The sequence below is a fragment of the Peromyscus eremicus genome, chromosome 3 (assembly GCF_949786415.1).
Source record: "Peromyscus eremicus chromosome 3, PerEre_H2_v1, whole genome shotgun sequence".
NCBI lineage: Eukaryota > Metazoa > Chordata > Mammalia > Rodentia > Cricetidae > Peromyscus > Peromyscus eremicus.
Genome location: NC_081418.1, coordinates 49,979,759 through 50,000,670, shown reverse-complemented (window position 1 = coordinate 50,000,670; position 20,912 = coordinate 49,979,759). Strand labels below are relative to the sequence as shown.

At 49.8% G+C, this 20,912-nt stretch overlaps 1 protein-coding gene across 1 annotated transcript; it reads left to right on the top strand.

The window, feature by feature from the left end:
• Window positions 1-1,011: 1,011 nt before the first annotated feature.
• Klrg2 (killer cell lectin like receptor G2) lies at window positions 1,012-18,030 on the top strand. The gene is made up of 5 exons (XM_059256559.1): window positions 1,012-1,835; window positions 10,571-10,672; window positions 11,021-11,166; window positions 17,396-17,499; window positions 17,886-18,030. Exons 1-5 carry the CDS (start codon window positions 1,058-1,060, stop codon window positions 18,004-18,006), a joined length of 1,251 nt encoding a protein of 416 aa, XP_059112542.1. The 5' UTR covers window positions 1,012-1,057; the 3' UTR covers window positions 18,007-18,030.
• The last annotated feature ends 2,882 nt before the right edge of the window (window positions 18,031-20,912 follow it).

The following is a 20,912-nucleotide window of genomic DNA, read 5'->3' as shown; positions in this document are numbered from 1 at the left end:
TACCTGAGCTTCAAGAGACAGCCATAGACAACCTGCTACACACACTTCAATGCTAAAAGAAAATCTACAATAGTAAACACCGTATTCAGACCAAACGTGGTGGTGCATGCCTTTAATCCCAGCACACAGGTCTTCTGTGAGTTCGAGGCTAGCCTGATCTACATGGCAAATTCCAAGATAGCCAGGACCTAGAGAGATTGTCTCAAAAAACAAAAAGGCAAAACAAAATAAAAACCCAACAACAACAAAAACACAAGACAAACGAAAAACCCCACTAAACTATTCAGACCATGCTTCCTCACTAGGCTGGTGGAGTCCCCGACACTCCATGGGAATATGAGCATTCACTCCTCACTTCTTTTTGTTGCTGTTTTTGTTTGTTTGGGTGAGACAGGGTTTCACTATATAAACCCTGGCTGTCCTGGAACTCACTTTGTAGACCAGGCTGGCCTTAAACTCACAAAGATGCCTCAGCCTCTAGAGTGATGGGATTAAAGGCATGGGCCAAGGCACCTGGCTCATTCCTCATTCTCCAAATATCTACTAGTAGTCAAGCTTCCAGAGTTGGAATCAGGGCTTCAACCTTTCCCCCTCTTCCGAATTGTGCAACCAGTGACCCTCTGCTACTGTTTAGAAGAACATTCCTTTCCTTTGCTCTGATACATCTGAAGTTTTTGTCCACGCGGATTTAGCCAATCGCTTCCCGCTCAATCTACAACAGCAATCTACAACAGAACCCACACTCGGTACCGTGCCAACACGGGGAACGGGTGGGGCCCGGGATGAAGGAGAGGAAAGAATCTGCAAGTCTCCGGTTCTCAGGGCTGCTTTTAGAGCCACCCCACCCTATCTATGACTCGCTCAGCCGGCCCCTCCCAGCAACCTGTGCCACGGAAAGGCGGGGCTGGAGCTCTGAGGCGTGGCCAGTCCGTAGCCACAGCCAATCACAGAGGGGTCCTCTAGTGAAGGGTGCGGTTGACAACTTCAGGGACGCAAAGCTTCTGGGGACCCCACCTAGTACGGCGCTCGGCGAGTCTTGGGGGGCTAGGCGCACGGGATGAAATGGACCCAGGAAGTTTCTGGGGGAGGCCAGGCCGAAGCCGGGTCCCCAGAGGAGTCCTTGGCAAGCCCGGAAACGGAGCAGCCGCAGGTCCCCGTGGAGGCGCCGCAAGCCGGGGTTCCCGACGGCAACCCGAGGCCGGAGCGGACCGGGAGGGAGGCGACAGACGCGGAGCTGCAGGTCCTCTCGGAGGAGAGGCCGCAGCCTCCGGCTCTGTCCGGGTCCCCGCGCTTGCCGCCGCTCAGCCTGGGCTACGGCGCTTTCCGCCGCCTGGGCTCATGCAGCCGCGAGCTGCCGTCGCCGAGCCCCACGTGGGCCGAGCAGCCCCAGGACGGCGAGGTCGAGCCGCAGCCCTGGGCGGCGTCAGGAGAGCCCACGCCCGGGTCCTGGGCACCCGTGGAGCTGCAGGTAGACGTGCGCGTTAAACCCGTGGGCGCGGCGGGAGCCAGCCGCGCGCCCTCGCCCGCGCCGTCCACGCGCTTCCTCACCGTGCCGGTGCCAGAGTCGCCCGCCTTCGCCCGCCGCTCGGCGCCCACGCTCCCGCGGCTGCCACGCGCCCCGTCGCCGGGCTCCACGTGGGGCCGTGGATCGCCGCTTGCCGCGCTCCAGACCGAGCGGATCGGCCCCACCGAGGGCAGCGCGGTCTCCCCGGGCTCGCCCACCTGCCGCTGCCGCTGCCGCTGCCAGGAGCCCGGGCTGACCAAAGAAGACGCCGCGCTGCTGCAGCGCGCAGGCATGGACAGCCAGAAACTGCCACGGGCCATCACGCTCATAGGTGAGTGCTCAGAGGTGCCCGTGCCCGGTCCCCTGAACTACACTAACCAGGAGCCCATTTGGCTGCCCCAAGGCCACACTGCTTTTCCGACTCAGAATTAATACAACAAAACAAGGTCCTGCCCCTCCCCTGGGGAACTTTCTCATTCCTTCTCAGTGCGCGCAGCATCTTGGAGAAGTACAAGTGGAAGGAACTTCGGATGAGGGGAAGTGATTCAGAATCACGTGGCCGTGGTGGCCTGGGTACACCTCCTAGGACTGGGCTCCTTTCTTTCCGCCTTGAGGAGGTTTATCCATCTGCACACAACTGAGCTGGCCCGGTGCCAGACGGCTGGGGCGTGCGTGTGTTTTGCTTTGTTTGTGAAGGAGAGGCGAGTCGAGCGCGTGGAAAAAAAGCCTCTGTTAGTTTGCTTTCTCTTACTGTGATAAAACACAAAACACAACTTGGGGAGGGAAGGGTTTGTTTAGCTTACAGTCCATCATCAAGGGAAGCCAGGGCAGGAACCTGTAAGCAAGAACTGAAGCGAAACCACGGAGGAAGGCTGCTTCCTGGCTTTCTTTCTTTCTTTCTTTCTTTCTTTCTTTCTTTCTTTCTTTCTTTCTTTCTTTCTTTTTTTGTTTTTGTTTTTGTTTTTTGTTTTTGTTTTTGTTTTTTTCAAGACAGGGTTTCTCTGTGTAGCTTTGCGCCTTTCCTGGAACTCGCTTGGTAGCCCAGGCTGGCCTTGAACTCACAGAGATCCGCCTGGCTCTGCCTCCGAGTGCTGGGATTAAAGGCATGCGCCACCACCGCTCGGCCTGGCTTGCTTTCTTATACCGTCCCGCCACCACCTGCACCCCCACCCCACCCCCGTGGTACCGCCCTCGGTAAACTGGGCCTTCCCACATCAATCTTTGGTTAAGAAAATGCGCCGGGCCTTTAATCCCAGCACTCGGGAGGCAGAGGCAGGCGGATCTCTGTGAGTTCGAGGCAGCCTGGTCTCCAAAGCGAGTTCCAGGAAAGGCGCAAAGCTACACAGAGAAACCCTGTCTTGAAAAACAAAAAACAAAAAACAAAACAAAACAAAACAAAAAAAAAATGCCCAACAGACTTGCCTACAGGCCGTCCTGATGGAGGCATTTTCTCAGGGGAGGTTCCTCTTTTCCAGATGACCCTAGCTTGTCTCAAGCTGACAGAACACTAACCAGCACAGCCCCCTAAAGGTCGTAAGTCCCTCTGAGTGAGGCATGGCGCTGTTGTGGTGGGTTTACTGGGTTGGGGGTGGTAGAGGCCTGCCTGAAGGGGCTCATGCCTTGCCCAGCAGGTAAACTGCCCCAGTCCGGGGTAATGGAAGGGTAGGACATAGCCAGTACCTAGGAGTCCTCAGATAGAGAGGGGGCTCCAATACTTGAAAGGATCACTAAAGCCTTTGAGAATTCTGCTCTAAGTTTCCCACACACTCGGTGCCTCTCGCTGATACAAATGTAATATCCTACAGTCTGAACATCAGAGGTCCGACTGGGCTTCCTAGTCTAAGGTGGTGGTATCAGCAGGGCTGGGCCTCTCACTGAGGCTCCTGGGGCAGGCGCCTGACTTTGCCTGAGTGCTAGATCCTCTGCTGTCAGCCCCAGTGGTGTTAGGCTGGGTTAGTCTGCCCTCCGGCTTTGCCTCCCTCCTCATGGGTAAGGACCCTCACGATCCTACTGGGACCAGGACAGTCTCCATTTCAGGGTCAACTAATCAGCAACCTCACCTCCATCTGGACCTTAATTCTTCTTTGCTAAACGGCCTAGTGTATTTATTGGTTCTAAGGATCTAGGGACATCTTTGAAGTGATGGTATACCAGCCTCTAGCGTTTTACCAAATTCTTTCATATTAATTTTATGTGTATGAGTGTCTGCACGTATGTCTGTGTACCACTTACATTCCTGGTGCCTACAGAGGCCAGAAAAGGGTATCAGATCCCCTGGAACTGGAATTACAGGCAGTTGTAAGCCCTACCTTGTGGGTGCTGCAACCCAACTCCGGCCCTCTGCAAGAGCAGCCAGTGCGCACTAACCACTGAGCCATCTCCCCAGCTCCTCTGTCAGATTCTTTAAAAACTGTAACTTAAGAACCAGTGCTGAAGTGACACTGTTGGATTTGTTCTGGGAATTAAGCTCTGACGGTCTGGTGGAGGAAGGCTGGGGAGGCCCGAGGCTGAGAAGGACAGGATTTATGGTAGAGGATGAGGCTCAGGAGGTAGAGTCGGTAGGCAGGACCACACACAGATGGGATACAGCTAAGCTACAAGGATGGAGATCTCTCCCAGGTTCCTGACTAACTGGATGGTCGCTCTTCCACAAAGGAAAACGTGGGAAGAGATGGAGAAATAAACAAAGATGTGCCTTGGTCTGCAGGACCCTGCTTGGATAAGGAACTTTCCTGAGTGCTTGCTCCTGGGAGGTCAAACAGGTTATCCCAACATGAGAGGCCATGTAAGCAAGGTTCAGTGACTTGCTGGACCCTAGGCCAGCTGCTTCTCCGTCCTGTGTGAACTTGGGAGGAGCAAGCCCCTGGGGAGAGGGTCTGGAATATCACTTCTTTGTCTCGTCCCTTGTTTCTGTGGGCAGGCGCCCTGGAGGAGCTGTCTAGCTGTGAAGGTACCGGAGGCTGGGAGACATATTTTAAGACAAGGTCTCATGTATACTCCCTAGGCTGGCCTCGAACTCACTACATAGTCGAAGAGTGACCTTGAACTTCTGATTCTCTTGCCTCCATCCTCAAAGTGCTGGAGTTACAGGGATAGGCCACCACATCTGGTTTATGTGGTGCTGGAGATCAAACCTGGGGCTTCAGGTATGATAGGCAAGTACTGTACCAACTGTTCAGGCAGCCGGCAGGAGGGAGAGGGGTTTGTAAAACGGAGAAGGGCTGTAGCCTCATGTGGTGAACGCTTCTCCCTCAGATCTTGGCTTGGACTTACCTTCTCTTATCCCCCAGGCAACTTAGGGATCTCTGTCTCACCCTCTCATTTGGATTGACTTCATTATCCCAGGATTCTTCAGCCAGGCTATGATTGCTTCCTAAGTATCTCCTTGGGGGGAAAGGCAGGTAGACGCACGGACTTGCCCACATCTCAGTACCTGGCACATCAGTGGCTCCTCAGTCTATTTGTACAAGTCAGAACTTATTATTCCCTGGATCCCTCCGGGGAGAAGATGGAGGGTTTGATCTCGGGGGTTGTCTTGCAGTTAGCACACCTCCTGTGGAGAAGGATCGCCCCACCCAGCCCCTGGCCTCCAGGAGTCCATACTGCCCGGTGGCCGCCTGTCCCCCATCTTGTCCAGGCGGTGGGGAACATTCACAAAGTGAAAGCAGTCAGTCTGAGCGTAGTGTAGAGGGCAGGGCGGCTGTTGGCAATGAGGCTGGGGGATGAGAGCTCTTTAGGGAGGGTGAGACAGAATTAGAATCCCAAAGGTGATCCAGGTTTGATGGGTCTCGGGAGAGGGGTTGGGATTTTGAAGCTCAGTGCAGCGGAAGACATCAGTGTCACATGGAGAGGAGCAGAGGCCCTGAGCAGAAGATGGTGACCGCTAAGCCTCACACTGACATAAGCCCCTTCTGCTCTTTTGGGGACATATGTCCTTTAGCAGTAACTGCATAGTCGGGGGAAGGGAGAAGACACGGTAAGGGAACCCACTCTAGCTACACAGATGTGTCTGTGTTTTTGCAAGCCGAGTCTGTATAGTGTATGTGTGTGACTCGTGTGACCAAGAGTTGTTCTGTCCAACCTGGCAAGGTGGCTCATGCCTGCCATCCCAGCGCTCAGGAAGCTGAAGCAGGGACTAAGAGCTTTTGTCCACCCTGGGCTACATGTTGAGACCCCATCTTTAAAAAAAAAAAAATGTGGCATGTGTGGTGAAGCCCATAATCCCAGCATGCCAGAGGTTGTACCAAGATTGCTGCAAGTTCGAAGCTAGCCTGGACCAGAATCCTCCAGGCTAGCTGCGCTATATAGACCCTATTTTCAAAAACTAAAACAGAAAATGGTGGTGTGGGCACTTCCACCTTAGCTTTGCAGGGCCTTGCCAAGCCCAGTGGCTTGAGCTAGGCGGGTCCCCGACCTGGTTTGAGAGAACTTACTCACCCACTGGGCTTCTGTCATGCTTTGCTTTCTGAAGGTCAGAGCTAAACAAAGGTTCAGCCACAAGAATTACAGTGACTGGTGAGTTTATCTTCCTTGTCTTGGCCAAGCTTTCCAGTCCTGCTTTTATTATTTTCGAGCCTTAATTTAGGGCTGGGACAAAGCTCAATGGTAAAGCACTTGTCTAGCATGAACAAGACCCTGGTAGTTCAATGCTGTGTGGAAAAAAAATCATCTCAGTTTATACATATTTTTGGTTGTGGGTTGTTTGTAAAATGTGTGTGAGTTTGGCCTACATTTATGTCTGTGCATCATGTGCCTGGTGCCTGCAGAGACCAGAAGAGGGCGTCTGATCGCTTGGAATTGGAATTAAAGTTGTGAGTCACTATGTGGGTGCTGGGAATTGAACTCAGGTCCTCTGGAAGAGCAGCCAGTATTCTTAACCACTAAGCAATCCCACAGCCTGTGAGTGTGTGTGTGTGTGTGTGTGTGTGTGTGTGTGTGTGTGTGTGTGTGTGTATGTATGTATGTTCTTAAGATAAGGTCTGGCTATGTAGCTCTGGCTGACCTGGAACTTGCTATATGTTAGACCAAGCTTTTTCAAGTTCCCCCTTCTTTTGGTAACAGGCATATTGAGATGCAATTCCTATACCATACAAGGCACCATCTTACAGTGTAATATTCAAGGAGCGTTGCATATTCAGTGTTGTGTTCATGCTAAAACAAACCTTCCACCCCCAGACCCCACCAGTCTCTCTGTCTCTGAACACTGTCCTCTGGACATCCACGTCCCTGGGTTCATGTTACATGAACCCTTTTGTCTGGCTTCCTTCTGTTTTGTTTGTTGACAGGGTTTTGTCATGTAGTTCAGGCAGGCCTGAAACTCTTTTTTCTGATTAATTTACTTTTATGTGTATGAATGTTTGTCAGGTGTGTGCATAGGGCCCAGAATAGGGCATGTGATCCTTTGAGACTGGAGTAGTGAGCTGCCATGTGGGTGCCAGGAATTGAAGGCCCTCTGGAAAGGCAGCCACTGTTCTTAATTCTTGAGCCATATCTCCAGCCCCTGGCCTGAAACTTTTTTTTTCCAGTTTTAGTGGGTATTGTGATGTATTTATTTATTTATTTGTTTGTTTATCTGTTATCAGCTTGATACAGTATAAATTCTTATCCTAATAGTGAAATGTTTCATTGAGGCTTGTCCAGTAATTGAGTAAAACCAAAACTTATTATAAGCCACAGTCATCCTAGGGTTCCCCCTGCTATATAGCCTCCATGGTTCTGTGGGGTACAGTCTGATTGTTCTTTGCTTTATATCTAGAATCCACTTATGAGTGAGTACATACTATGTTTGTCCTTCTGGGTTTGAGTTACCTCACTCACTGAAACTCTTAATGCCCCTGCCTCAGCCTCTCGAATGCTGGGACGATAGGCCTATGCCACCAAACTTGACTGTCTGATTTCTTTGGCTTAATTGTTTTTAGGGTTTTTTATGCTGTAGCATGAACTTAGTATTTCATTCTTTTTTGCTGGATAGTATTCCATGGCATGAATATATTATGTTTCAATTATCTACCTATCACTTGATGGATATCTTGGAAAATACCTTTAAAAAATGTGTATTTAAAAATTCCACAGGGGCTAGAGAGATGGCTCAGCACTTAAGAGTACTTGCCGTTTCTAGCACCCACAGTGAGATGCTCACAACCACCTATAACTCCAGTCTGTGGGATCCAGCACCTTCTTCTGGCCTCGAGGGCATATGCAAACACACCCATGGCCATAGTTAAAAATAAATCTGAAAAAAATATATTCCAGGGCTGGATTTAGGACTTAATGAACACCCAGCATGCTTGAGGGCCTGGGTTCGTTCCCCAACACAAAACTAAAAAATAAAAATCTGAACAGGTTACAGTGTTTAACCCCCAAACCCCACCTTTTTTTTTTTTCCCCTTAAGACAAGGTTTCCCTGTGAAGCTCTGGCTGTCTAGAACTAACTCTGTAGCCCAGGCTGGCCTCAAACTCAGAGATCTACCTGCCTCTGCCTCCCAAGTGCTCGGATTAAAGGCATGTGCTACCACCACCCGGCTTCAGAAATCTCTTTAACAGACTTCTGATCACTGAAGCAAGTGTTTTCTCTAATGCAGATGAAAAAATGGGAGTTTGAAAAGTTCCTGAGACTTTGAAGTTGAGCAAGAGTAAATGTGTTCTATTAAAATCTTGAAAACTCTCATCTCTTTGTGTAGACACTTAGCATTCATATATGAGTATATAACATACTAGTACACACATTCTCTTTCTAAGTCAGTTTTTTGGGGTTTTTTTTTGTTGTTGTTTGTTTGTTTGTTTGTTTGTTTTTGAGGCAGTTTTTCTACATAGCCCTGGCTGGCCTTGAACTCACTCTGTAGAACCAGGCTGGCCTGGAACTCACAAAGATCTGCCTGTCTCTTCCTCCCGAGTCCTGGGATCAAAGGTGTGTGCCACCAGGCCGGGTACAATTATTCACTTGAAATAAAATCCTGCTGCAGAACAATCTTTTGTTTTCCTTGTGGTCTGAGGAAATATGGTAACTACTTTCTTACCGCCCTCACCCTCCTTCCCATGATTACACACTCACTGCTCCCTCATCCCTGAGAAGTGATCCCAACCGAGGGCATGGAAGCCAGGTTCAAGGAGGGAGCACTCCTCTTTGCTATAACTCTTCAAGCGTCTGTGTCCAGAGAGATCTGGTTTCAGTGGCGGGTGTCATGGCTTCAGAGGGGTGAGCACAGACATTGCTGCTGCTGCTGCTGCTGCTGCTGCTGCTGCTGCTGCTGCTGCTGCTGCTTTTCACTGTGGCCTCTCCATCTGCCACTCCGCCTTTCCAGGTGTGATGGCTAATGGCATTTGTCAGCTTGACGGGATCTAGACTCAGGCAGGGAGATGGGCCTCCCGGCAGCCTGCGGGGTTACCTTGATTGTGTTAATCGATGTGGGAAGTCCTGTCTCAGTCAGTTATGGGCAGAACAATTCCCTATGCTGTGGACCTTGGACTGTATAAAGGGGACGCAAAACCGTGTGCTAGCATGCATTCATTCCTCACTGTCTCCTTGTTGTGGAAGTGATGTGACCAACGGCTTCAGGCTCCTGCCGCCCCGACTCCCCGCCATGATGGACTGTACACTTGAACCGTGAACCAGAACAAACCCTTTCTCCCCTGAGTTGCTTTTGTCAGAGTATTTTATCACAGCAACAGGAAAAGCAACAAAGACACCTTGGTACTCACTAACAGGGTGATTCGGCATTTAAAGGTGCGCCTTGGGCCAGGCATGACAACAGCTTCTTAAAAATTACATTTATTTCTTTTTATTGGTGGAAGGTGGGGCATGCAGCCCAGCATGTGTGTGTGTGAAGGTCAGGGGACAACTTGTGAGAGTTGATATTTCTCCTTCTGCCGTGTGGGTTCCAGAGATCAAGCATCAGGCTTGGTGGCAGGCACCTCCGCCCGTTGAGCCCCCTGCCAGCCTTGGTCACAGCCTGTAATCCCAGCTTCTCCAGGGGCTGAGACAGGAGGGTCACGTGAGCGTGGAAACATAGTGAGACCCTGTCTCAAAACAGAAGGATAGCCGGGCGATGGTGGCGCACGCCTTTAAGCCCAGCACTCAGGAGGCAGAGGCAGGCGGATCTCTGTGAGTTCAAGGCCAGCCTGGGCTACAGAGCGAGAGCCAGGACAGTCGGGACTACATAGAGCAGCGATTTTCAACCTGTGAGTCAGAACCCCTTTGGGGGTCAAAGGACCCTTTCACAGGGGTCCCCTAAGACCATCGGAAAACACAGATATTTACACTATGATTCATAACAGTGATAAAATTATAGTTATGAAGTAGCAACAAAAATTTGTGGTGGTTGGGGGTCACCACAACATGAGTAACTGCATTAAAGGGTCGCAGCATTAGGAAGGTTGAGAACCACTAACAGAGAGCCCCTATTTCAAACAACCAAACCCACGAGGATAGGATGAGAGAAAACAGGTGTTGTGTCCTGTCCCTCACACTCATTCCCTGCCTGCAGCCTCCCCAACTACCTGGTGCCCTTGGCCTTTGAGCCACAGACAAGGTCCAGGGCTGCTGACTCCCCACGGCTGTGGAGAACTGAGTCTGCCCCGCTGTCTTCAGTCATGGCAAAGACCTGGAGAGACTAGAGAGGCCACTGAGAGCTTGAAGAGAAAACGTGGAGAGTCAGGACTTGACCTTCATTGACTTTGACCTTGTAGAGCTGCAGTCCGGTCCCTGCTCTTTCTCCCGTGGCATGTTGTCCACAGTGCCCTGGGTTCTCTGTCACCTGCTGCCTGAAGGCCCCTTGCCCACATCTGGCACACGGGTACACCACGCAAGTGTGGGGGGGGGCGCATTGATTGCTGTGTTTTGTGGAGCCCTTATCTTCTAGCCATGTGAGAAAAAAGCAGAGTGTATTCTGGCAGGTCTCCTAAATATGAAGTTCGGATCTAACCTGGGTGCTTTGCCTGGGTGCTTGAGCCAAGGTGACTGTGGAGCTGGTGTGGGGGCAGGGTGAGGGGGAGTGGAGACCAGGGTGGTGCTGGATTGAATGTGGTTGGGTTGATCTCTTACAACTTGCCTTTCTGTTTTCTCTCCAGGGCTGCCCCTGTACATGAAGTCCCTGCGCTGGGCTCTGGTGGTCATGGCTGTGTTCCTGGCTGTCTGCACTGTCACCATCGTGGCACTGGCCTCTAGAGGCGGTATGCTATCCCGTCCCTATTCCGTGTACTTGGGACACCTCTGAGACTTGCAGCATGAAGACACGGGCCTTGTTTAGCAAAGAGGAGAAAGCTCGACCCTAGCCTCCCTTCAGTTTGTGACCTGACTGGTAATGCAAGTACCAGCCCCTCTCCAGGAGAACTTTGCACAGTGCGGGCTGTATGACCTGGGGCTCTCTCTGCCCATCATCCTTCCCACCTGGATGCTTGCCAGCTCCCTCCCCGTAGATTCACCCCCTCAGCCAGGGTCACAGGCGGGTTTTGTGTTTACAGTGTATTCATGCATAGCCCCTTAGAATTGTCCCTTGACTCACAGATCTCTACTTTCAGGAGCCAAGTGCCAGCCATGCCCTCAGGGCTGGTTGTGGTCTCAGGAACACTGTTACTACCTCTCTGAAGAAGCCCAAGACTGGGCGGGCAGCCAGGCGTTCTGCTCAGCCCACCATGCCACACTGCCCCTGCTGAGCCACACCCAGGTGAGAAAGGCTGGCTAGGAGAGGGTATGTGTCATCCCAGATCCTTGAACTTAGCCCTAGGAAGGAATCTCTAGATCAAGTCCTTCACGCTATGAGAGTCACCTAAGCCCAAAGGAATGAAGTGACATGCACAGGGGCCAGCTATCAGGTGTTCAGGGTTTCATTCTAAGAAGAAGGCAGAGCTAGGCTGGTCCCATCCAACCTGGGTTACTCAGTTAGCCAGTTAACAGTAGAGGCAGGCCTGCTGAGAGAGACCCATGAGTCTCCCAGGATGTGGTGGAGAAAATACAGCATGGTAGGTGTGTGTAAGTGTCAGGTGTTGGCTGGAGTGCTGGGGAACAAAGCATCTCGGAAATTACTTAGTGCCGTGGGACCATAAGCATTTCTCTCCTTTTCTTTCCTTCTTTTCTCTTTTTTAAGACAGTCTCAGGCTGGAGAGATGGCTCAGAGGTTAAGAGTACTGACTGGTCTTCCAGAGATCCTGAGTTCAATTCCCAGCAACCACATGGTGGCTCACAACCATCTATGAGATCTGGTGCCCTCTTCTGGCCTGCAGGCATATATGCAGGCAGAACACTGTATACATAATAAATAAATAATATTTAAAAAAAAAAAAGTCTCACTATGCTGTCTTGGCTGGCCTGAAACTTTGTAGACCAGACTGCTTCAGACTCACAGAGATCCACCTGCCTCTGCCTCCTGGGTGCTAAAATTCACCACCACACTCAGCTTAAAATATTTTTTATTGATGTGTGAGTGTGTCTGCTTATGAGTACAGGTGCCCACGGAGGCTTAAGTGGTCCAATTCCCTGGAGCTGGAATTACAGTTGGTTGTGAGCTACCTGATACAGATTCTGGGAACCAAATTCAGGTCCTCTGAAAAAGAAAGAGCTGGAGCTATCCATCTCTCCAACCATGTGATTAACTGGTGTGTGTGTGTGTGTGTGTGTGTGTGTGTGTGTGTGTGTGTGTGTGTGTGAAAGAGAGAGAGAGAGAGAGAGAGAGAGAGAGAGAGAGAGAGAGAGAGAGAGTGAGTTTCTGCTGCTGTGATAAAATACCATGACCAAAGGCAACTTGGGAGGAAGGAAAAGGTTTATTTGATCTTACAGTGTGTACACCATCTAGGGAAGTCAGCGCAGGAACCTCGGGGTGGAAACTGATGCAGGAGCCATGGAGGAGTGCTGTCTACTGGTTTGCTCTCCATGGCTTGCCTGCTTTTATGCTATGCAGAGCCATTTGCCCAGGGTAGTATCACCTAGAGGGGGCTGGGCCCTTCCACATCAATCATTAAATCAAGAGAATACCCTGGAGGCAGAGGACGGTGGATCTTTGTGAATTCAAATCCAGCACGGTCTATATAGTAAGTTTCAGGCCAGCCAGAGGTAAATAGCAAGACCCTGTCTTAAAAACAAAACAAAACATCAACAAAAGATACCCCTTTTTCCAGATATGGCTAGGTTTGTGTCAAGTTGACAAAACAATCAGCACAACTGACCCCTTGTCAACTTGACACACAAACTTATCACTTATTAACTCATAACCTTTCCTTTCTTGTTCATCCCCAACAGCTCGTATTAATATAAATACCGCAATATATTATACCAAGAAGGAAGAATCAGGGCACAGAGTCACAACTTGAACAAAGCAAAATGCAACCCCAACAGTGTAAATAAGTCTGTTCAATGTCTAGGATTCACTCACAATCTGGGCTCCAAAGGGCTTGGACAGCCCACTCCCCTGGCTCTGCCTTTCACCGCACACACAGCTTGTCTCCTAGGCTAAGGCCCGCTCCACTCCACAGCTGCTGCTGTCCTTGGTGGTCAACCCCCGGTACTGACATCTCCAAAATGTTGGGGTCTCCCCTGCAACAGGGCTGTACCTTCAGCTAGCCTCGCCTGGGCTGTCTTCAGGGACTCTGACCCTGACACACGTCAAGCCTCAACTTCTCCCCACGGGCCTTTCGATCCTCTGGCTTCTACTTCAACTGAGGCTGCATGTTCACCAATGGCCTCTTCTCCTGTTATGATGCCAAGCCTCAGCTGCTCTCCATGACCTCTTCATGGCTTCAAAACTAGTACCACCTGGGAAACTTTTTACACATTATTAAGGCAAAGCCTTAGCACCTTCTGGACCGCAGCCTCTGTGTGCTGACCCTGAGGAAACACTTCCCAGTAGATTTTGCCTCAGTGATGCTGGTCTCTTCTTAATCACAGCCCTTGTTGACCAGTATCAATTGTCCCAGCAAAGCAAAGGTTCACTATATTGGTTCTTTTTCTAAAGAAATAATTTATTTTACGTGCATTGGTGTTTGCCTTCATGTATGTCTGTGTGAGGGTGTTGGATCCACTGGAACTGGAGTCACAGACAGTTGTGAGCTGCCATGTAGGTGCTGGGAACTGAACCCGAATCCTCTGGAAGAGCAGCCAGTGCTCTTAACCGCTGAGCCAGCTCTCCAGCCTCCACTATAGTGGTTCTTAATTCAAATTATCAGATACGTCTCTGATAGAGTCTTTATGTGCCCTCAGACTTCTGAAATTTCACAAGCCAGACCTCCATCATCTGATCTGCCTGCTTTCGGCATTATCTTCTGAGATAATGTTCCCACAGTTCATTGAGCTCTGAGCACTCTGGCTTTTCCAGCCCACAGTTCACTACCATCCTCCCAAAACTATCTGTCAGCAATAGTCAACAATCTGGTACCAATTTATGTCTAGTTAGGGTTTCTATTGCTGTGATAAAACACCACGACCAAAAGCTTCTTGTGGCCAGGCGGTGGTGGTGCACACCTTTAATCCCAGCACTCGGGAGGCAGAGGCAGACAGATCTCTGTGAGTTTGAGGCCAGCCTGGTCTACAAAGTGAGTTCCAGGACAGGCTCCAAAGCTACACAGAGAAACCCTGTCTTGAAAAAACCAAAAAAGAAAAAAAAAAGCTACTTGTGGAGGAAAGGGTTTATTTCACCTTACAGCTTGTAATCCATCTTCCCAGGAAGGCAGGACAGGAACTCAAGGCATGAGCTTGGAGACAGGAACTGATGCAGAGGCCATGGAAGAATGCTTACTGGCTTGCTCCTCTCATGGTTTGCTCAGCTTGTTTTTCTTTTCTTTCTTTTTTACATTTTTTATTTTTATTTCACATGCATTGGTGTTTTACCTGCATGTATGTCTGTATGAGGGTGTTAGATCCCCTGGGACTGGAATTACAGATGACAGCTGTGATCTGCCATGTGGGTACTGGGAACTGAACCCAGGTCCTCTGGAGGAGCAGCCAGTGCTCTTAACCACTGACCCATTTCTCTAGCCCTTCAGCATGCTTTCTTATAGGCCTGTATTAGAGTTCTCTTGAGTAACAGAACTTATAGAATGAATTACACACACACACACACACACACACACACACACACACACACACACACACACACACACGCTCGCCAAAAAGGAAAGGGAGAAGGGTCACGAGGTCCCTGCTTCCTGCTTCCTGGTGTGTTCGGACTGCCAGGTGGATTCACTCCAGATCAGAACAGAGGACAACTTCAGCTGTTTACTCGGTTCTGTGTATCTTAATAAATCCCTATTTAATTACCCATTAAATAGACTCACGTGGATTGATCTTAACAAAAGGGGATTTATTAGAGTGGCTTACAGGCTGTGGTCCAGCTAATCCAGCAGTGTCTTCCAAAGGAGGGTCCAGGAATCCCCAAGTTTAGTCCACAAGGTTGGATGTCCCAGCTGGCCTTCAGCATATGCTGGAATCCTGACGAAGAAGGCTGTGATGCCAGTGAAGGAATGGACTTGCTATCAAGAGCAAACAGGCGAAGAGAGCAAGCGTCCTTCTTCCATGTACTTTATATAGACTTCCAGCTGAGGGTGTGGCCCAGATTAAAGGTGGATCTTCCCACCTCAAAGATACAGATTAGAAGTGGTTTTTCTTTAAATGATTTAATTAAGAAAAATTCCCTCACAGGTGTGCCCAGCCATTTGGGTTTTAGTTAATTTCAGATGTCAAGTTGACAACCAAGAACAGCCATCACAAGGCCCATCATTAATCAAGGAAACACCCCCACAGACTTGCCTGCAGGCCAATCTTAGGATGGCATCTTCTCAATTAAGATTCCCTCTCCCCAGCTGTGTCTGTTTGTGTCAAGTTGACACAAATCATGTGTGTAGTTGTATATATGGATGCTTATCCATAGGCATGCTCCTGCATGTGGATGCCAGAAGTCAACCTGGGGTGCTGTTCCTCAGAAGCCACTTGAGACAAGGTTTCATTGGGCCCTGGGGCACACCAATCTGAGTGTGCCAAATGGCCTGTGAGCCCCAGACTTCTGTCTCTGCCTCACTGGCACTCAGGTTACAGGTGCATACCCCTAAGCCTGGCTCGTTATGTAGGTACTGGGAATCGAACTCAGGTTCTTACGTTTACCAACTGAGCCATTTCTTTACCACCATGGCTAACTTTATGAAGAGAAAACATTCACTTAGCTCAGCTTTGAAAGTTTAAAGGCTTGGTGCCCATCAGCTTAGTTCTTGTACCGATGGCAGGTGGTAGGCAGGAGTGAGGGGTTATATTATGAACCAGGAAGCAAAGATAAACTTAAGTTTCTTCAAGGGTACACCCCTAGGGACCCAAGGACCTCCCTGGCTTCAGTCCTTAGCACTGCACTCGTGGAGAAATTAGAGTTAGAACAGTCTATGCAGAGAAACTAGCCCAGTTCCCTGCTTCAAAGCCCCTCCCAGCCTGGTTGCGAAATAAGGAACAGTGAGGATGTGGTAGACCAGAGATGGATCCCTAGAGAGTGTGTGAGGCTGGGGCAAGGCCAGCAAGTGAGGATTCACTAGCTAAGCATTATTCTAATGCCTCCAGAAACAACGCCATCCAGTGTTGCAACGGCCACCAGGAAGCCTGGTCCCTTCCCTCAGACATATCAGACCCACTTAACCCACGGTGACCTTGGACCTGGGCAGAACAACACTCCTCCATTTGGGGGCAGAGATGGGTTTAACCATCCAGTTTGGAAATAGCTTGAGATCAAGTGTTGTATAAAATCTAACTGCAAAGGATCAGTGCTCTGAAACACAATTAAATCATAGAATGACTTCTTTATGATTGGGTTTTGGCTTGTTCTTTTTTCCACACACACAAGCACGAACGAACATAGATAAACACATAAAATCCTTAAGTGTGTTTCTTTTTTCTTTTTTAATAATGTATTTATTTTTATTTATGTACATTGGTGTTTTGCCTATATGTATATCTGTGTGAGAGGGTTAGATATTGGAGTTACAGACAGTTGTTAGCTGCCATGTGGGTGCTGGAAATTGAATCCACATCCTCTGGAAGAGCAGTCTGTGCTCTTAAGTGCTGAACCATCTCTCCAGCCCTCTTCCCCGCCCCCTTCTTCAGAGACAGGGCTTCTCTGTAGCCCCAGCTGTCCTGGGACTCACTCTGTATACCAGACTAGCCTTGAACTCAGAGATCTGCCTGCCTCTGCCTCCAGGGCGATGGGATTGAAGGTGTGCACCACCACTGCCCTGCTCTGTTTCTTATTGCTAAGTTCATGCCACAATTTCAGTGCATTCTATTATTGGGGGAGGGCACATCTATGCACACACCACAATGCGTGTGTGGAGGTCAGAGGGCAGTCTTGAGGAGTTGGTTCTGTCCTTCCACCCTGTGTGTCTCAGGTATTGAACTTGGCTCATCAGGCTTGGCAGCAAGCCTTTTTAACCTGCTGAGCCATCCCCAGCCCCATACTGCCCTCTGTGACGGCTTTAATACTATTGAACCAGTGCAAGATAATTTTGTTGCTGTAGGAACTGCACCAGTAATCTGCCCCATACCACCTCCATACCTTAGTCAATCCCTGCCCTCCCCCCATGTGCCAACCATTCTGGCTACTGGCTGCCACCTGGGCATGCTTAGGAGCCTCCCAACTTGGCCCAGGCCCCTCCCTCTCCTCTGCGCTGCTCTATTCTCTCATTGTGTGGTGACTGTCGCATCCTCTTGAGATGAGATTGATTCTCATTTCTGGTCCCCAAGCCTAAGCACAGTGCCAGCCCACCACTGAGCTTCCAGGTCCATTTCCATAATTCCAGGTATTTTGCAAGCTCTTGGAGCTGATTCCTTCCTGGAGAGGCATTCTGGAATCCTGCAGATGCCTCATGAAAAATGGATGTCCTAGTAAGCCATGATGTGAAAAAAAAAAAAATGTGCTTGCTTTTCTCCCTCAGGACTTCCTAAGAAAATACCAGATCACCAAAGGCTTCTGGGTGGGGGCCCAACGAGGCCCTGAAGGCTGGCACTGGACTGATGGGGTCCCTTTGCCACCCCAACTGTGAGTAACTGGGTTCCCTCCTCCTCTGCTGCGCTATAGCCTCCTTTTGCCCCACCCAACCTTCAGTACCAATAGGAGACTCATTCCACACCCAGCCAAGGGGGGCTAGCAGACCTCATCCTTGTCCCTCCAACCCTGATGTGAGTCCCCAGCACATTCACCCAGGCAGAACTGTCACGTTGGCTTTTCAGATACAAGGTCTGTGGTTCAGGAATTCGGTGGTTCCGCCATGTAGCTGACTAGTGGGAGACACTGCCAGGGTTTTCCTGATATTTATTCCCTGCCCGTGTACAGTGACTGGTACAGGGCCTGGCTTGTACGGGAGTGGAGGGAGGTCCAGCAGCCTGAGTGTCCTCTCTCTCCTCTCTCACCTCACCCCACCCCAGGCTCCCAAAGGACAGTGAGGACCATCCAGACTTCAGCTGCGGGGGTTTGGAAGAAGGCCGGCTCGTGGCTCTGGACTGTAGCTCTCCCAGACCCTGGGTCTGTGCCAGGGGGGCCAAGTGACTTAGTGTCCTGTGCCAGACCTGTCTGGAGCTGCGTTCGTTATTTTGCTTTGGTGTGACCTGACAGGACAACTTGAAGGAGGCAAGAGTTACCGGGCTTGTGATTTCAGAGGGGCTGCACCTGGCAGAGCTGCCCAGTCCACAGCAGCAGGAGCATGTGGCTGCAGTCACCTTACTGGGGACCAGAAGCAGAGGGAGTGCCAGAGCCAGGGGCGGAACAACCTTCAAAGGCCTGTCACTGTTGACATACCTCCGAAAGCTCCCACACAGTCCCCAGATCCAGCACTACCAGCTGGGAACAAGCTGGTGGGGGGCACTTCAGATTCAAACCAGAGCATTCCTGTAACAAGTCCCATGAAGACTTATGACTATCTTGTTTAGAGATAGGATCTCGATGTAACCCTGGTTGGCCAGGAACTTACCGTGTCATCCAGGGTGGCCTCAAGTTCTTGGACAATCTTCCCGAGTACAGACAGTGTATGCCACCACACCCAGCCTATGGCTAACTCATTCTGCAAAATACATTGTCCAACTTCAAGAGTCTCCATAGTCTTAACAGTTCCAGCATTGTTCAAAAGTCCAAGGACTCCTCCGAGATGCCAAGCAAAGTTTTAGCTTTAAACACGTGATATATATATATTTCTAAAATGCAATGACACAGTCAAATTCTCATTCCAAGAGGGTAGAATAGGAAAGTGGGCCGGGAAGATTAGATCAATGCAAGACTGAAATCCATCAGACAGAGCAAATCTCAAATTCTGCAGCTCCATGCCCATCTTGGGATGTTACAGGCATTCTGATTGCCCTGTGACACTCAGAGACTGTTAAATAAAGTTTACCTTGAATCAGGGGGCATCAGCTAGTAACTAGCTGACTGGAACGGCATCGAGAAGCCAGCAATTTGGATAGAGAAGATGCACAGGAAGGGAAGGGCTGAATCACCTTATTTATGGCTTTTAAATCTGAGAACATTTTCCATTTTCCAGTTTTCTTTTTAATGACGAACATAGGAGAATCCAAGGACTGGTCGATTCAATATGTTGAGCATTTAGCTGCTCCTGAACCAGCTAGTGTAGTGCCTGTAATTTTTCTGATGTCAAAGGCCACTGTTCTATCCACAGGTTTGTCAGTTACCAAAGGTAGGGCTTTACACTTGAGAAAGAGAGGGAGGGAGAGGGGGACCTCTGGGCATGTGTGGGAGGGAGTTTCTAGGTTGAGCTGAGGTGGAAAGACCCACTCACTCTAAATGCGATTGGCACCTTTCCATGGGCTGGGGTCCTGGGTGAAGAAAGAATGAGCTGAGCATCAGCTATCTCCGTGGCTCCTGACTGCAGATGCGATGTGAGCGGAAGCCTCACACTCCTCCACTTCCCCCCGCAGCTCCCCCACGTCTTCCTTCAAGTTGCTTCTGTCAGATATTTCGTTGCAGCAATGAGAAAAGTAGCTACTGTATTAAACACCGTCACAGACAGGTCGCACACTGGAACATCCTGCCATGTCCTGCTCCCTGGTGTGACTCTGACTTTGAAGACCTGAGCTCCACCCTAACGTCTTCCACGAGCTGCTAAGTGTTCCTGTCACTAGGTACCCTCCCTGATGTTTCTCTGGAGAAGGATTTGAGGTGTATCATTCTGAATTCATTCTTTTTAAAAATTGTTTCGGCTTCCTATCCTTGTTGCTCATGGGTAGATTTGGAGACGACACAGCTGCATTATCCCGGCATCCCTACACTAGAAGTCTTCTACTGTGTGTGTCAGTCTGTCCAACCAGCCAGCATCCACTGAGAGAGCCAGAGCCATGGCAAAGTCCTGAGCAAGAGGAAGGACTAGGGAATCCATGTCCTTACAGACCATTAGCATGGCTTTTTGAGCCTTCACTTTACAAGCTGTGGGATGAGCAGCCTGTAAATGAAGCCAGCAGCCCCACAATCAGAATTGTGCCTCTTCATTGTACGGGATCCGTTCCTAAACTGTGGAAGGTCTAATTCCCAGTATCTGTAATGTGACCTGTTTGTGCACAATCAGGTAAAAATGAGGGCATTTGTGTGGCTAATCAAATATGTCTGGTGTCTTTATAAGAAGAAAGTTTGGTGGCTGGCAAGATTGCTCAGTGGGCAGAAGCACTTGCTGCACAGATGTCCCCACTTCTCAGGGTCTTAAAGGTATACTTTAGTCCCTGTCAAAGTTCTGACCAGCAGTGGACACCTATGCTTTGGAGAAAGGCTCATCACAAACTGCAAAGGCATTTTCCCACAATGCACATGAATCTGTGGGTTAAAGTATGTGTGTAGAAGTCCAAGGACACCCCAGGAGTGGGGGCTGCAAACTGCAATACTAGGCAATTGCAGCCTGGAAAACCATCCGTCTTCTCCCATTAAGAGCTCCAGTGCTCTATCTAGTGTACATGTGCCTGCATTAGCACATCTAATTCCCACCATGACCTAGTGACCTAGTAAAGTTGGACTCCTAACTATAAACAACAAGAAAACCAATTCTAAAAAGCCCAAGCAGAAAAGGAATTGGAGAAGCTTCTCTCCACATGGCTACCTTCCTCCTTTCTCCTTTTGGACCACTTCCTCACAACAGTCACCAAGAGTGCTTCACTAACCTGTCCTGACAGCCGACCTAAGCTGGAAGCTTCTAGTCACAAGAAAGGTCTCTGACCAACTTAGCAGGCTCAAGCGCCACCTCTGGATTGCTGAACTGTGGCCAGGAGTGAAGTCACACTGCAACTCAAGTGGAAACTTCCACACCACACTGAATACTGACGACGGGAGGGAGGGTGAGTGTCCGGAACAGGACAGCAGGAATCTTCCAGGCTTGTGCTACTCCCGTATCCTAAAGCTGAGACTCAAAGAGGATAAAGGATTTATTTACAGGGCAGCAGAGGGGAGGTTATGAGTACTGA

Coding starts and splice junctions, on each gene's coding strand:
- Klrg2 (XM_059256559.1), top strand. CDS start 1,058: ATGAAATGGACCCAGGAAGTTTCTGGGGGAGGCCAGGCCGAAGCCGGG. Junction 11,167..17,395: donor CCCTGCTGAGCCACACCCAG/GTGAGAAAGGCT, acceptor TTTCTCCCTCAG/GACTTCCTAAGAAAATACCA. Junction 17,500..17,885: donor GTCCCTTTGCCACCCCAACT/GTGAGTAACTGG, acceptor ACCCCACCCCAG/GCTCCCAAAGGACAGTGAGG.